At 40.4% G+C, this 18,249-nt stretch overlaps 1 protein-coding gene across 8 annotated transcripts in view; it reads left to right on the top strand.

The window, feature by feature from the left end:
- Nucleotides 1–18,249, top strand: part of LOC128685331 (uro-adherence factor A) — a 125,169-nt gene that overhangs the window by 65,218 nt on the left and 41,702 nt on the right. For 7 of the 8 annotated variants that reach the window (XM_070082801.1, XM_070082798.1, XM_070082802.1 and 4 more), the window contains one exon: nucleotides 12,968–13,113. The exons of the other annotated variant lie outside the window; for it this stretch is intronic. In XM_070082801.1, the coding sequence (XP_069938902.1) occupies nucleotides 12,968–13,113 (146 nt within the window). The remainder of the gene's footprint in view (nucleotides 1–12,967; nucleotides 13,114–18,249) is intronic. 8 annotated transcript variants of the gene reach the window in all.

The following is an 18,249-nucleotide window of genomic DNA, read 5'->3' as shown; positions in this document are numbered from 1 at the left end:
ATCCTGGCCAGTTCGGCCACACGTACGCCACTTTCATATTGTTCAACGATGTTTTTCTTAAGTTCAATCATATTTCTCACCTTCTTTACCAAAGGCTTGACACTAGCTTTCTTTGGAGCCATGATAGCTTATTTAGCACTTGCAAGCACTATAATGAATGGAATATTATGAAATATTTCATATGAACATGTGAGGGGACCATCGCTCACTGGTAAACAATGGCACACTGGCTGGGAAGGGAGGCCTAGGTGGCTCAGAGCCGTGAGTACGCGTCCAGGATGAACGACGATTAGTGAGTCAGCCGACCATTTGCGAGCCAATGTTTGGACTAAAATAACGCGACGATTTCCGAAAAGGAGGACTATCGAGCCCGACTATTATCGAGGGACCACTGTAATGCTGATGGTGACACTTCAAATCGCTAGTGCTCCCTCACTTAAAATATTGCTCAGTACTGACAGTCCCGTTCAAGGTAGGAGAAATATCGGAGCTGGAACAAATACAGAGATAGTTTACAGCTCACATTGAGCCAGTAAAGCACCTAAACTACTGGGAATGCCTGCATGTCTTGAACATGTGCTCATTGGAGTTGAGGAGAGAGAGGTACATGATAACATATACCTGGAAGGTACTCAAGGGCTTGGTCCCAAATCTGCACACTGCCATAACATACTTGAGTGAGAGATATGGTAGGAAGTGTAAAATAAACCCAGTGAGGAGCAGGGGTGCGGTGGGGACAATAAGGGAACACTGTATCAACATCCGGGGTCCCAGACTTTTCAACATCTTACAAGAAGATATCAGAAACACTGCTGGAACAAGTGTAGAAGCCTTCAAGAGGAAACTGGACAAGTATCTTCACCAGGTGCCAGATCAACCAGGCTGTGATGGATATGTGGGGCAGCGGGCCTCCAGCAGCAACAGCCTGGTTGACCAGGCAGACACCAGACGAGCCAGGCTCAGAGAGTAGATAAACTCTCGAAACTCTTCAAAGGTATAAATGACATTGATCCAAACCGGTGCCTTGAAAGGATCAACTTCCTGGCAGCTGAAGCATGTTCTAGGCATATTCCCCTAAGAAAGAAGAACAGAAGTAAACTGGAGGGAAAAAGACGCTCCCTCTACAGAAGACAACAAAGAATCACTGAGCTCCTCAGGAATGCTAGAATATCTGATACATGGAAGGAAGTGCGGACCAGGGAAGTGGAAACTATCGAACTTAAGTTAAAGGACTCTTACAGGAACCAAGAGAGACAGGAAGAACTTAAAGCTATTAGTGAAATTGAAAGAAATTTGAAATATTTCTTTTCATATGCCAAAAACAAGGTAAATGCCACATCTAGTATCGGGCCCTTACTCAGACAGGATGGGACTTACACAGATGACAAGGAAATCGGTGAAATGCTGAAATCCCAGTACGACTCTGTGTTTGGTGAGCCACTAATCAGTCTGAGGATCGACAATCCAAATGATTTCTTCATGAATGAGCCTCCAAATTCCATCAATGTATGCCAGATTTCCAACATTACCTAACACCAATAGACTTTGAAAAAGCCATTGACAACATGCCCATGCACTCAGCCCCAGGCCCAGACTCTTGGAACTGTGTTCATTAACCCTTTCAGGGTCCATCCCGTAGATCTACGGCTTTACGTTCAGGGTCCAAACCGTAGATCTACGTCATGAGCTCAGCTCACTCTGATAAACTGTGAGTGGTACATTTGGGCCTAGATATGAGAGAATACATCTGTGGAATGTGTGCACCACATAAAACAGATCCTGCAGCACACTGTGTATAATGAGAGAAAAAAAACTGAAATGATTTTTCGATTAAAACAGTGATTTTGCAGTGTTTTTTCATGTGTTTTTTATAGTTGTATTTGCGATTTATTTGTCTCATTTGATAGAATGGAAGACATATTACAGAAATAGAGATGATTTTGATTGGGTTTAGCACTGGAAATGGCTTGAAACTGAGCTCAAAGTAGCAGAAATGTTAAATTTTTGCCGATATTCAAGAGTAAACAAACGACCTCACACGTCTAATACACGCCAGCTGGTGGGTCTAATATGCATTCACAAATATGGTGATGATATTTATACAATTATTACAGTATTGCATAATAGTAAATCTTATATTTTTTGGTGTGAATAAAAATTCATTATGTGAATAAAAAATCAAAATGGAATTTATTTGTAAAGCCTCAAAACGTAACTAATGAACAGAGGAAATGTTAGTTTAGTTCCAGGAATACCTACATTGTTTATTCTGGACCCTATTTTGAAATTGGAATATTTTGAACTTTGTGTTAAATTGGCCAAATTAACGATTTCCAATCACTTTAATTTGTAATTAAAACAGTTGACTTGGCAATTTCTTGTGCTCAATCAATAGAATAGAAGTAATACTAGTGAAATAGCTAAGAATTTGGTTGACTGGAATAATGTAATTGGCCTAAAATGGGAGTCAAAGTTGGCAAAATCGCCGATTCGTAAATATCGCTGACACATCAAAATTCGCGAGAGCATAATTTCATCAATTTTCCATCAAATTTCGTACTTTTTGTTTTATTACCTTCACAAAAATATTCTCTACCATTTCATAAGAAAAAATAACAATTTTTTTTTTTTTTTTAAATTCTTGGACACTGGGGCACCACTTCAGATTTGGGCCTTGGACCCTGAAGGGGTTAAGAACTGCAAAAAAACCCTCACATGCCCTGAGTATACTGTGGAGAAGGAGCTTAGACATGGGTGAAATTCCACAGTCACTTAAAACAACGGATATAGCCCCACTCCATAAAGGTGGCGGCAAAGCATTGCTAAGAACTATATACCAATTGCGCTAACATCCCACATCATAAAAATTTTTGAAAGAGTGCTAAGAAGCATGATTGCGATTAGCCTGGATTCCCAAAAATTGCACAATCCAGGGCAACATGGGTTCAGGGCAGGTCACTCCTGCCTCTCACAACTACTGTATCACTATATGGCCTTGGATGCACTGGAAGAAAAACAAAATGCAGATGTAATATACACAGACTTTGCAAAAGCGTTTGACAAGTGCGATCATGGTGTAATAGCTCACAAAATACATGCTAAAGGAGTAACTGGCAAAGAGTAGTAGTGGTCAGCAGAGTTAAATCAGAGGCTGCCATAGTGAAGAGCTCTGTTCCACAAGGCACAGTACTTGCCCCCATCCTGTTCCTCATCCTCATATCAGACATAGACAGAGATGTAATCCACAGCACCGTATCATCCTTTGCAGACAATACTAGGATCTGCATGAGGCTGTCATCTGTTGAGGACATGGTTAACCTCCAAGAAGATATAAAGCAAGTTTTCCACTGGGCAACGGAAAACAATATGATGTTCAATGAGAACAAATTCCAGCTACTCCATTATGGAAAACTGGAGGAGATAATAACTAGAACAGAGTATACTACAAACTCTGGCCATACAATAGAGCGGAAAAACAATGTAAGGGACCTGGGAGTAGTAATGTCTGAGGATCTCGCTTTCAAGGCTCACAACAGTGCCACGATCACAAGTGCAAAGAAAATGATAGGATGGATAATGAGTGTTCAAAACGAGAGATGCCAAGCCAGTGATGATCCTTTTCAAATCACTTGTCCTCTCTAGGCTGGAATACTGCTGTACATTAACATCTCCGTTCAAAGCAGGTGAAATTGCAGATCTAGAGAGTGTACAGAGAACCTTTACTACACGTATAAATTCTATCAAGCACCTGATCTACTGGGAACGCTTGGAAGCACTTGACTTGTACTCGTTGGAACGTAGGAGAGAGAGATATATCATAATCTACACTTGGAAAATCCTGGAAGGAATGGTCTCGAATCTGCACACAGAAATCACTCCCTATGAAAGTAAGACTGGGCAGGCCATGCAAAATACCCCCCAATTAAAAGTAGGGGTGCCATTGGTACACTAAGAGAAAACACCACGGCCAGCAGTAACAGCCTGGTTGATCAGGCCCTAATCCACCAGGAGGCCTGGTCGTGGACCGGGCCGCGGGAGCATTGATCTCCGGAATAACCTCCAGGTAGACTCCAGGTACACTCTTATTATTGTGCCTACTACATATACAGAACATTAACGCTTTGACTGTTTTGGTCATGTATATATGTCTTACAAGCCACCGTGTTTGACGTATATATACTAAAAAATTCTAGCGGCTTCAAATCAAGCATGAGAAAGCTGGTAGGCCCACATGTGAGAGAATGGGTCTGTGTGGTCAGTGTGCACCATTTAAAAAAAAAACTTGCAGCACGCAGTGCATAATGAGAAAAAAAAAAAAGACTGTTTTTTTGGATTAAAACTCCGACTTTGTGGTGTATTTTCGTATAGTATTTATGGTTGTATTCTCGTTTTCTTCATCTCATTTGATAGAATAGAAAAGATATTGTAGAAATAGAGGTGATATTGATTGGTTTTCCTAAGAAAAGAACCTTGAAATGGAGCTAAAAGTAGGGGAAATGTTTGATTTTTGTCGATGTTCAAGAGTAAACAAATGACGTCATTGTCCAATAAATGTCCAACTAGCCATTCTAATATGCAGTCATGAATGGGTTGACATTATTTATACAATTATTACAATATTGCAGTAGTCTGCATAACAAATCTTCTCTCTTTTGTTTGAATAAAAATTCAAAATAGAAAGCAAGAGTAATTTCAGAGGGGTCTGGAGATGTGACTGATTAACAAAGAAAATGTTGTTTTAGAGCCAGGAATGTCTGAATTGTTCATTCTGGACCTCATTTTGAAATTGGCATGTTTTTTTAATTTTTGTGAAATTGGCCAAATTGCAAATTTCTGACCACATTATTGGGTAGTTGAAATCAGTAAATGAGCAGTTTCTTGTGCTCAGTCAATAGAACAAATGGGGTTCTAAAGAAATAGCTATGAGTTTGGTCGACTGGAACAATGGAATTAGCCGAAAATAGGGCTCATATTGGGCGAAATCGCCAATTCGTGAATATCGCCGAGGTCACTAACTTCGCGAGAGCGTAATTCCGTAAGTTTTCCATCAAATTTCGTTCTTTTGGTGTCATTACCATCGGGAAAAGATTCTCTATCATTTCCTAAGAATTTTTTTTTTTCCCCGACACCAGAAGACACCTCAGGATTTGGGGTTTCGACAGTCAAGGGGTTAAACTCCACTGTAAACCCTCCCTTAAAACTACTACTTGACAATTACAACAGAATGCACAGCCACAATACAAAGCATAAGGCACTTTTCAAAATCCCTCGAGTCAGTCTCTGTGCAAGAACACTATGCACATAAAAGGCCCGAAGATCTGGAACTCGCTGCCGGAACAGGTCAAGGATCCCCTGACACCTTATAAATTTAAGACTTTGCTAAAAAAGCATCTTACCTCACAATATTAGCCAAATCATCCAAAACATCTGCTAATTAGTGTTATTATGTGACCTCCTGGCTTTTAATTCTGCCAATCCATAAAATATTACCACCTGCACCATTCCTATTAGATTTTGTATGCAATTTCAAGATTATTTTACCAAACCCTACTCCACCTTACTACCTCTCACTTGTATTAAGTTTAAATAAGGTTGTAAAACAGTTAACCACTACTACTAGTCTGGTTTTAAGTACAGTGGAACCTCAAATTTCGAACTTAATCCGTTCCAGGAGCTAGTTCTAAATTCGAAAAGTCTGAAATTCGAAGCAATATTTCCCATAAGAAATAATGGAAATACAATTAATCCGTTCCAGAAACCCAAAAATATTCACAAAAAAAAAATACATTTTATAGAGATTAAAGATAGAAATGTTAAAAGCAGGTGGGGATATAGTTTTGGAGTGGTTGGTGCAATTATTTAATAAATGTATGGAAGAGGGTAAGGTACCTAGGGATTGGCAGAGAGCATGCATAGTTCCTTTGTATAAAGGCAAAGGGGATAAAAGAGAGTGCAAAAATTATAGGGGGATAAGTCTGCTGAGTATACCTGGTAAAGTGTATGGTAGAGTTATTATTGAAAGAATTAAGAGTAAGACGGAGAATAGGATAGCAGATGAACAAGGAGGCTTTAGGAAAGGTAGGGGGTGTGTGGACCAGGTGTTTACAGTGAAACATATAAGTGAACAGTATTTAGATAAGGCTAAAGAGGTCTTTGTGGCATTTATGGATTTGGAAAAGGCGTATGACAGGGTGGATAGGGGGGCAATGTGGCAGATGTTGCAAGTGTATGGTGTAGGAGGTAGGTTACTGAAAGCAGTGAAGAGTTTTTACGAGGATAGTGAGGCTCAAGTTAGAGTATGTAGGAAAGAGGGAAATTATTTCCCAGTAAAAGTAGGCCTTAGACAAGGATGTGTGATGTCACCGTGGTTGTTTAATATATTTATAGATGGGGTTGTAAGAGAAGTAAATGCGAGGGTCTTGACAAGAGGCGTGGAGTTAAAAGATAAAGAATCACACACAAAATGGGAGTTGTCACAGCTGCTCTTTGCTGATGACACTGTGCTCTTGGGAGATTCTGAAGAGAAGTTGCAGAGATTGGTGGATGAATTTGGTAGGGTGTGCAAAAGAAGAAAATTAAAGGTGAATACAGGAAAGAGTAAGGTTATGAGGATAACAAAAAGATTAGGTGATGAAAGATTGAATATCAGATTGGAGGGAGAGAGTATGGAGGAGGTGAATGTATTCAGATATTTGGGAGTGGACGTGTTAGCGGATGGGTCTATGAAAGATGAGGTGAATCATAGAATTGATGAGGGAAAAAGAGTGAGTGGTGCACTTAGGAGTCTGTGGAGACAAAGAACTTTGTCCTTGGAGGCAAAGAGGGGAATGTATGAGAGTATAGTTTTACCAACGCTCTTATATGGGTGTGAAGCATGGGTGATGAATGTTGCAGCGAGGAGAAGGCTGGAGGCAGTGGAGATGTCATGTCTGAGGACAATGTGTGGTGTGAATATAATGCAGAGAATTCGTAGTTTGGAAGTTAGGAGGAGGTGCGGGATTACCAAAACTGTTGTCCAGAGGGCTGAGGAAGGGTTGTTGAGGTGGTTCGGACATGTAGAGAGAATGGAGCGAAACAGAATGACTTCAAGAGTGTATCAGTCTGTAGTGGAAGGAAGGCGGGGTAGGGGTCGGCCTAGGAAAGGTTGGAGAGAGGGGGTAAAGGAGGTTTTGTGTGCGAGGGGCTTGGACTTCCAGCAGGTATGCATGAGCGTGTTTGATAGGAGTGAATGGAGACAAATGGTTTTTAATACTTGACGTGCTGTTGGAGTGTGAGCAAAGTAACATTTATGAAGGGGTTCAGGGAAACCGGCAGGCCGGACTTGAGTCCTGGAGATGGGAAGTACAGTGCCTGCACTCTGAAGGAGGGGTGTTAATGTTGCAGTTTAAAAACTGTAGTGTAAAGCACCCTTCTGGCAAGACAGTGATGGAGTGAATGATGGTGAAAGTTTTTCTTTTTCGGGCCACCCTGCCTTGGTGGGAATCGGCCAGTGTGATGATAAAAAATAAAAAAAAATAATTACAGTTTTACATACACACAACAAATGCTATAGTCTTTAATTATGTCTAGTAATATAAAATAACATTTTTACTTACCTTTATTGAAGATTGGTGATGGCATCTTGAAGATAGGCAGGAGGAGAGAGGGAGTTGGGGTTAATGTTTGGAAGGAGAATCCCCCTCCATGAGGACTTCCGGTATCAAAGCCCTCTCTGGGGTTGCTTCCCTTCTCTGTATTTTAATGCCACTAGGACCAGCTTGAGAGTCATTGGACCCCAGTCTCACAAAATAACTGTCTACAGTCCTCTGTTTCTGTCTCACAAAATAACTGTCCACAATCGTCTGTTTGTCTCGCAAAATAACTCCACAGTCGTCTGTTTCTGTCTCACAAAATAACTGTCCACAGTCGTCTGTACATCCTGGCAAGCTCAACAAGTCTCACTCCAATCTCATACTTCTGTATTATTTCCTTCTTCACATCTATGGTGTTTCTCACTTTCTTTACCACAGGGGTACCGCTAGCAAGTTTCTTTGGGCCCAAGGCAGCTTATTTCACAGCCCCACAAGCACTAAACACAATTAAATAATCGTAAAATGTGTTAATGAGATTGCAGGTTAGTGTTCACTCAAGCATAAACAAAGCTAGACTGCTCACGGCGCCTGCGCGGGGACGCGGGCCAGCGGACAGGTCCCGTACCCGGCGGTCCGAAAATAGGGGCGCGTTTGATAATAGGGACACAGTTTGTCCGAAAATATGGTCTTATTTTCGAAACGTTCGATATGTGATACTTTCAATTTTTGAGGTTCCACTGCACAGTGGACCCCGGGTTGTTGGCCGGTTTGGTTATCGGCCAACTCGGTTATCGGCCAACTCGGTTATCGGAGGGTTTTTCGGCGCCCGGTTATCGGCTGTTTGCTCGGTTATCGGCGGTTTCGGATGCTTCCATCCACCGGCTTGGGCAGCTTGTACATCAGTTTGGCTTTGTCTTTCGGTGGCTGAGGAGGCTTCTGCTCATACGTACAAACATTTCACTTGTTTACCATTGTTTTTAGTGGTTTTTCTTGCAGTGCAACTGTGAAATAAGTAACCATGGCTCCAAAGAAAATTCCTAGTAAAGTTCCTGTGGTAAAGAAAATGAGAAACACCATGGAATTTAAGCGTGAGGTGATTGAAAAGTTTGAGAGTGGTATGAAGGTGATGGAACTTGCCAGGATGTACAGCAAGAATAAATCAACAATTGCATCCATCCTGGCAAAGAAAGAACAAATCAAAGATGCTAATGTTGCAAAAGGAGTAGCTTTTCTAACTAAACAAAGGACACTGATAATGGAAGAGATGGAAAAATTATTACTGTGGATTAAGGAAAAAGAATTAGTGGGAGACAGTGTAGTGGAGTCAACTGTTTGTGAGAGGGCAAAGCAGTTGCATGAGGATCTTGCAAAGAAAATGCCTGGAACAAGTGCTGCAGTTTGTGAATTTAGGGCCAGCAAAGGATGGTTTGATAGATTTAAGAAGCATAGTGGCATACACAGTGTTGTAAGGCATGGTGAGGCTGCAAGTTCTGACAAATGTGCAGCTGAAAAGTATGTTCACGAATTGCAGGACTATGTAAAGGCTGAAGGATTCGAACCCCAATAAGTTTTCACTTGTGACAAAACAGGCCTATTTTGGAAGAAAATGCCAAAGAGGACCTACATTACCCAGGAGGAAAAGGCACTGCCAGGACACAAGCCTATGAAAGACAGGCTTACTCTTTTGTTGTGTGATAATGCAAGTGGGGATTTCAAAGTGAAGCCTTTACTTGTGTATCACTCAGAAAATCCCATTGTGTTTAACCCTTTGAGGGTTTTCGTCGTACTAGTACGTTTTACGCGTAGGGGTTTTTGACGTACTAGTACGCATAAATTCTAGCGGCCTCAAATCTAGTGGGACAAAAGCTGGTAGGCCTTCATATGAAAGAATGGGTCTATGTGGCCAGTGTGCACAGTCTAAAAAAAATCCTGCAGCACACAGTGCATAATGAGAAAAAAAAAACTTTGACCATTTTTTTGGAATAAATCAGCGACTTTGCAGTGTATTTTCGTATGGTATTTATTGTTGTATTCTAGTTTTCTTGGTCTCATTTTATAGAATGAAAGACATATTACAGAAATTGAGATGATTTTGGCTGGTTTTACAAAGAAAGGTGCCTTGAAATTGAGCTCAAAGTAGCAGAAATGTTCGATTTTTACCAAACTTCAAAAGTAAACAAATCGTGCCAAGCGTGCAATACACGTCAACTGGTGAGTCTAATATTCTTTCACAAGTGCACCAATAATATTTATACCATTTTTTACACTAATGCAGTAGTCTGCATAACAGTAAATCTTATATTTTTTGTGAGAATAAAAATTCAAAATGGAAAGCAAAAGAATATAAGAGGGGCCTTGAGACGTGACTAATGACTAGAGGAAATGTCATTTTAGTGCCAGGAATGTCTTTCTTGTTTATTCTGGACCCTATTCGGAAATTGGCATCTTTTGAAATTTGTGTGAAATTGGCAAAATTGCTAAATTCTGACCACTGTACTGGATAGTTGAATTTCATAAATGGGTGGTTTCTTGCACTTATTCGATAGAAAAAATGGAGTTCTAGCGAAATATTCATGTTTTTTGTCGACTAGTACAGTGAAATTGGCCGAAAATAGGGCTCAAAGTGGGCAAAATCGCCGATGCGTAAACATCGCCTAGACCGCTAACTTTGCGAGGGCATAATTTCGTAAGTTTTCTATCAAATTTCAAACTTTTGGTGTCTTTATGATCGGGAAAAGATTCTCTATCTTTTCGTAAGAGAAAATATTTTTTTTTTTTTTTTAAATTTGGCCGACCCTGAGAACGAGTTTCGGAGAGGGCCTGTCGACCCTCAAAGGGTTAAGAAAAACAGTGTCATGAAGAATAGATTGTGTGTGATGTGGAAAGCTAATCATAATGCATGGGATTTTGAAGGGTTTGAGACTCGCTGTGACTCTGACCCTACTGACCCTGTGGACTCTATTGTGTCTTTGGGGAAGTCCCTGGGGTTGGAGGTGAGTGGTGAGGATTTGGAAGAGTTGGTGGAGGACCACAGGGAAGAGCTTACCACTGAAGAGCTGTACGAGCTTCAACTTGAACAGCAGTAGACTGCAGCTGAGGAACTTGCTTCAGAGGAGAAGAAGAGAGAGTGAAGGAGGTGCCTTCTTCAGAGATTAAAGAGGTGTGTGCAATGTGGACCAGGGTGCAAGCTTTTGTAGAGAAACACCACCCTGACAAAGCTGAAACAAGCCATATCTGCAACATGTTTTGTGACAAAACCCTGTCCCACTTCAGGGAAATCTTAGAGACGCCAGAAACAAAGCACTTTGGACAGTTATTTTGTGAGACTGGAGTCCAGTGACTCTCAAGCTGGTTCTAATGGCAATAAAAGGCAGACAAGGTGTGAGGGAAAAGTTCAATAGATAGGAGTAGTGAGGGAGTATATAGTAACAATTTCATTGCTGGCTACTTGTAGCTCCCGCTATTCCCACCTTTTTCCCCCACCCGAAAGTGACCCGAAAGTGATAGTTTGACTGCCGGCTGCTTGTTAAGGTAGGGTCAGTCTAGCTCCCGCTATCCCTTCCCCTCCTCCTCCTTCCCCCCCCGAAAGGTGATGTGTGGGGCTCTGGTCCAAACAGTAATCACTAGACTCTCAGCTCCCAGCACTACTGTAAGTACATGCCTGCCTTGTAGTCTAGTGGATTTATGGGTTGAAAGCTTCACTTTTGACTAATAATAAACTTAGTCTTTTCAGCCTTGCTCTATGTTGACTGTTGTAATAATCACCACATCTTTTAGGTATTGTACTTATCATGGAGAGTGATTATTTAAGCAGTGGGTAACCTGTCTATCTTTTCAGCTTGGATGACAGAGAGGGTCACCTGTCAATCAACGAGAAGAACTGGTGGAGATGGACTAACGTCCTGAGACTTCCCCTTTTTGGATTTAATTACCTGTGCACCTGTATGAAATTGCAGGACGTAACCCCTCATCACTGCAGCGGTAAAGAACCTGCTTTCCTGTCATCGGGATATAATACTCAAGGCTATACTGTGAAGAACTAGCCAGTGGGTTGTAACCAACACCTGCGACCCCACCCCCACATCATCAGCAACGGCTATGATTTCAACAACACAGTGTCACCAACACCAGACACCCCTATATATATTAGCGTTAAATTCAGTTATCATTTATATTTTTCATTTTTCATTTTCTTTAATGTAGGATTAATATTTCATATTTAAGTGTTTTATATTTTATATTTTCTATATAATAGTGTTTATGTTTGTCTGTTATTATTTCTTTTTCTATTCATTAATTTTCCTGAGGAGGAGCCAGCCTGAGTAATACTGACTGAAGTTGTTACAGGGCTGAGTAAGCCTTCACACAAGGGAAGTAACCCCAGAGAAGGCATTACTACCTAAAGTCTTCATGGAGGGGGATTCCCCTTCCAAACACTAACTCCTCCCTCTTTCCTCCTCCCTATCTTCCAGAAGCCAGTATTAGCCTTCAATAAAGGTATGTAATACTTACATAATTGTAAAAAAAAATTTTTTTTTTTTGTGAATATTTTTATTGGGAACGAATTAATTTTATTATCATTAATTCTTATGGGAAATACAGTGGACCCCCGCTTAACGATCACCTCCCAATGCGACCAATTATGTAAGTGTATTTATGTAAGTGCGTTTGTACGTGTATGTTTGGGGGTCTGAAATGGACTAATCTACTTCACAATATTCCGTATGGGAACAAATTCGGTCAGTACTGGCACCTGAACATACTTCTGGAATGAAAAAATATCGTTAACCGGGGGTCCACTGTATTAATTCGGTTATTGGCCATTTCGGTTATCAGCCGACCTTCAGGAACAGATTGCGACCAGTAACTAGGGGTCCACTGTATAGTTACTATGTACTATTATCTTATCTAGTTTTAATTAGTTACTGTGTGTGTATTAGGATTAGTTTGCTCAAAATTCCTCGGCATGATAGTGGCTATCTTTGTACTTAGCAAATCAAAATTGTAATTACACATTGTAACCTTTGCAAAGAAATAAACCTTATTGATAACTGAAGTTGTTCACAGACGCTCTTTAGTGAAAACATTGCATAATCAAAACACATTGAATTTGGAAGCGTAAAAATTTTAACATTTAGCTCCGCTTGAATTGTGATGCCAGTACCCTTCTGGCTAGATGGCTATAGAATGAGTGATGGTAAATTATTTTTTTTTTTAATCAGCCATTTCCCACCAGAACAGGGTAAAAAGAAAAGTAAATGATGGAATTTAACAAGGTGTGGTTTTCTTGTCTTGAAATAAATTTATGTAAACATGTACATTTTCATTATGCATACTGCAGATTAAATATATATGAAAACTGCTAATTTGTGTGTGTGTATATATATTTGTTTCAGTGTTTGTTAGTAAATCATGAGAAGTCTTATTCTGGCCTTAAGGGTGTAGAGTTATCTGGGGGTCACATATATGTGCGACCATCAGGTCTGCATCACCTGCTTACTCATCCGTCTCTGGCAAAGCTCTCAACATTGCCAAATGTCCAGTAAGTGTCACTAATGATTCACAAGTTTTCTTCATTAACTTTACTTTTCCAATTTAACTCTTGACTTTCCAACCTAATACGTTTTTTCTTTGCAGTTATTTTTTTCCTCAACATGTAGACATAAACTTTGTTTTATTTGCCAAAATTGTTTCTTCTCTGAAAATTATATATGGAGACAGTGATTATCTGGTTCTTCTGGGAGAGAGTACTGGATTATGTGTTTGCTTCTGGAAGAGAGTACTGAATTATCTGGGGTGCCTCTGGGAGATAGTACTGAGTTGTGTGGTTCTCCTGGGAGAGAGTACTGTATTATCTGGGTGCTTCTGGGAGGGAGTACTGAATTATCTGGTTGCTTCTGGGAGAGAGTACTGAATTATCTGGGTGCTTCTTGGAGAGAGAGTACTGAATTATCTGGGAGAGGACTGGATTATGTGGTTGCTTCTGGGAGAAAGTACTGAATTATCTGGGTGCTTCTGGGAAAGAGTACTGAATTATCTGGGTGCTTCTGAGAGAGAGTACTGGATTATCTGGGTGTTTCAGGGAGAGTACTGAATTACCTGGTTGTTTCTGGGAGAGAGCACTGAATTATGTGGTTGCTTCTGGGAGAGTGTACTGAATTATCAGGTTCTTCTGGGAGAGAGTACAGTCTCTCTCCTTACATGGCAACATACTTATTTACCAACAACTCGGAGTTACGATGGGCTCCTCTACAAGTTGGTATTGTATGCAGCCACTCAGCACACTATAGTCTCCAAGACTACATTTTTTTTTTTTTTTTTTTTTTTTTTTTTTGAAAAATTGGGCCGTCTCCCACCGAGGCAGGGTGACCCAAAAAAGAAAGAAAATCCCCAAAAAGAAAATACTTTCATCATCATTCAACACTTTCACCACACTCGCACATTATCACTGTTTTTGCAGAGGTGCTCAGAATACAACAGTCTAGAAGCATACACATATAAAGATACACAACATATCCCTCCAAACTGCCAATATCCCAAACCCCTCCTTTAAAGTGCAGGCATTGTACTTCCCATTTCCAGGACTCAAGTCCGACTATATGAAAATAACCGGTTTCCCTGAATCCCTTCACTAAATATTACCCTGCTCACACTCCAACAGATCGTCAGGTCCCAAGTACCATTCGTCTCCATTCACTCCTATCTAACACGCTCACGCACGCTTGCTGGAAATCCAAGCCCCTTACCCACAAAACCTCCTTTACCCCCTCTCTCCAACCCTTTCGAGGACGACCCCTACCCCGCCTTCCTTCCCCTATAGATTTATATGCTTTCCATGTCATTCTACTGTGATCCATTCTCTCTAAATGACCAAACCACCTCAACAACCCCTCTTCTGCCCTCTGACTAATACTTTTATTAACTCCACACCTTCTCCTAATTTCCACACTCCGAATTTTTTGCATAATATTTACACCACACATTGCCCTTAGACAGGACATCTCCGCTGCCTCCAACCGTCTCCTTGCTGCTGCATTTACCACCCAAGCTTCACACCCATATAAGAGTGTTGGTACTACTATACTTTCATACATTCCCTTCTTTGCCTCCATAGATAACGTTTTTTGACTCCACATATACCTCAACGCACCACTCACCTTTTTTCCCTCATCAATTCTATGATTAACCTCATCCTTCATAAATCCATCCGCCGACACGTCAACTCCCAAGTATCTGAAAACATTCACTTCATCCATACTCCTCCTCCCCAATTTGATATCCAATTTTTCTTTATCTAAATCATTTGACACCCTCATCACCTTACTCTTTTCTATGTTCACTTTCAACTTTCTACCTTTACACACATTCCCAAACTCATCCACTAACCTTTGCAATTTTTCTTTAGAATCTCCCATAAGCACAGTATCATCAGCAAAAAGTAACTGTGTCAATTCCCATTTTGAATTTGATTCCCCATAATTTAATCCCACCCCTCTCCCAAACACCCTAGCATTTACTTCCTTTACAACCCCATCTATAAATATATTAAACAACCATGGTGACATTACACATCCCTGTCTAAGACCTACTTTTACCGGGAAGTAGTCTCCCTCTCTTCTACACACCCTAACCTGAGCCTCACTATCCTCATAAAAACTCTTTACAGCATTTAATAACTTACCACCTATTCCATATACTTGCAACATCTGCCACATTGCTCCTCTATCCACTCTATCATATGCCTTTTCTAAATCCATAAATGCAATAAAAACCTCCCTATCTTTATCTAAATACTGTTCACATATATGCTTCAATGTAAACACCTGATCTACACATCCCCTACCCACTCTAAAACCTCCTTGCTCATCCGCAATCCTACATTCTGTCTTACCTCTAATTCTTTCAATTATAACCCTACCGTACACTTTTCCTGGTATACTCAGTAAGCTTATTCCTCTGTAATTTTTACAGTCTCTTTTGTCCCCTTTCCCTTTATATAAAGGGACTATACATGCTCTCTGCCAATCCCTAGGTACCTTCCCCTCTTTCATACATTTATTAAACAAAAGTACCAACCACTCCAACACTATATCCCCCCCTGCTTTTAACATTTCTGTCATGATCCCATCAGTTCCAGCTGCTTTACCCCCTTTCATTTTACGTAATGCCTCACGTACCTCCCCCACACTTACATTCTGCTCTTCTTCACTCCTAAAAGATGGTATACCTCCCTGACCAGTGCATGAAATTACTGCCTCTGTTTCTTCCTTAACATTTAAAAGTTCCTCAAAATATTCTCGCCATCTACCCAATACCTCCATCTCCCCATCTACTAACTCCCCTACTCTGTTTTTAACTGACAAATCCATATTTTCCCTAGGCTTTCTTAACTTGTTTAACTCGCTCCAAAATTTTTTCTTATTTTCAAGACTACATATTTGTACAAATTTATACTTTATTGTGCACCCCATAGTACAGTGGACCCTCATTTTTCATAAACATCGGAAGTTGTAATTTTAAAAAATTGTATTTTTTTTTGTCAAAACACTGACTCTCAAATCATCGTTTGACTCGCAAATAGTCATTCATCCCAGACATGTATGCACGGCCCCGAGTGGCCCCACACTATTTACAGTGTGCCATTGTATATCAGCAAGTGAGGACGGTCCCACGCATTCATACGATACATTTTGTAATATTCCATTTGTTTTAGTGCTTGCAACTGCTAAATAAGCCACCATGGCCCCAAAGAAAACTCCTAGTGCCAGGTCTTTGGTAAAGGTGAGAAACTCGGTAGAATTCAAGAACTCGTAGCAAAGTACAGGTCCACCATCACAAATCCGGCATCATTGGGACCTGTGGTGTGCCAGATTATTGAGCTTGCCGGATTACAGAGTGGTTAGGTTAGAATACACTTAATAAAATTAACCAACTTGACTTACACAAGAAATGTGCTCGATTTTAAATAATTATTTTCTCTCGGTTTTTACACAGGAAGACACTAACAATATTCCAGTAATTAATTTTTATAGTGGGCTAGAAGATAAATTATGTAACATCACAGTCACTAGTGAAATGGTTGTGAAGCAGATAGACAGACTGAAGCAAAATAAATCGCCGGGTCCTGATGAGGTTTTTTCAAGGGTTCTTAAGGAATGCAAAATGGAACTCTGAACCATTAACTAATATTTTTAATTTATCTCTTCAAACAGGTGTAGTGTCTGATATGTGGAAGATGGCTAATGTAATTCCTATTTTTAAAACAGGGGACAAGTCGTTACCGTCAAATTACCACCCAATAAGCCTGACCTCAATTGTAGGCAAATTACTAGTCAATTATAGCTGAGATTATAAGAAGCCATCTCAATAAGCATAGCTTGATTAATGATACTCAGCATGGATTCACAAGAGGCTGGTCTTGTCTAATTAATTTATTAACTTTCTTCAGTAAAGCTTTTGAGGCTGTTGACCACGATAAAGAATTTGATATTATTTACTTAGATTTTAGTAAGGCTTTTGGTAGAGTTCCGCACCATAGACTGTTAAAGAAAGTGGCACCTCATGGCATTGGGGGGAAAAGTGCTCTCATGGATCGAGTCATGGCTCACAGACAGGAAGCAGAGAGTGTCCATAAATGGGGTTCAATCTGAGTGGGGATCTGTAACAAGTGGCGTTCCACAGGGATCAGTCTTGGGCCTGTTGTTGTTTATAATATATATCAATGATCTTGATGAGGGAATTACTAGTGATATGAGCAAATTCGCCGATGACACAAAGATAGGTAGGATAATTGATTCAAACGTAGATGTTATGGAACTTAAGGAGGATTTAAACAAACTCTATTCTTGGTCAGAAAAGTGGCAAATGCAGTTCAATGTAGATAAATGCAAGGTTCTGAAGCTCAGGAGTGTCCATAACCCTAGCACTTATAAGTTAAATGATGTAGAACTTAGCCATACAGATTGCGAAAAGGACTTGGGGGGGGGGGGGGTTATGGTGAGCAGCAACCTTAAACCAAGACAGCAATGCCTAAGCGTACGTAACAAGGCAAATAGATTACTGGGATTTATATCAAGAAGTGTAAGCAACAGAAGTCCAGAGGTCATACTGCAGCTTTATACATCATTAGTAAGGCCTCACCTAGACTATGCAGCTCAATTCTGGTCCCCATATTACAGAATGGACATAAATTTGTTAGAAAACATTCAGCGTAGGATGACTAAATTAATACATAGCATTAGAAATCTTCCTTATGAAGAAAGATTGAAGACTCTTAAGTTACATTCACTTGTTAGACGAAGAATGAGGGGAGACCTGATCGAAGTGTATAAGTGGAAGATACGTATTAATAAAGGGGATATTAACAAGGTCTTGAGGATATCTCTCCAAGAGAGAACCCGCAGTAATGGATTTAACCCTTTGAGGGTTTTGGTCATACTAGTACGTCTTACACGTAGGGGTTTTTGACGTACTAGTACGCATAAATTCTAGCGGCCTCAAATCTCGCAGGAAAAGGCTGATAAGCCTAGATGTGAGAGAATGGGTCTGTGTGGTGGGTGTGCACAGTAGGAAAAAAATCTGGGACCCAGTGGTGCATTGTGGGAATGCCATCATAGTACACAATTTCCACCGTGCCCTGCGGTAAGAAGTTCCTCACTCCTCGGCGAATTGGGACACT

The sequence above is a fragment of the Cherax quadricarinatus genome, chromosome 8 (assembly GCF_038502225.1).
Source record: "Cherax quadricarinatus isolate ZL_2023a chromosome 8, ASM3850222v1, whole genome shotgun sequence".
NCBI classification, from domain to species: domain Eukaryota; kingdom Metazoa; phylum Arthropoda; class Malacostraca; order Decapoda; family Parastacidae; genus Cherax; species Cherax quadricarinatus.
The sequence above is the reverse complement of the archived record's forward strand: the minus strand, read 5'-3'. Positions and strand labels throughout refer to the sequence as shown.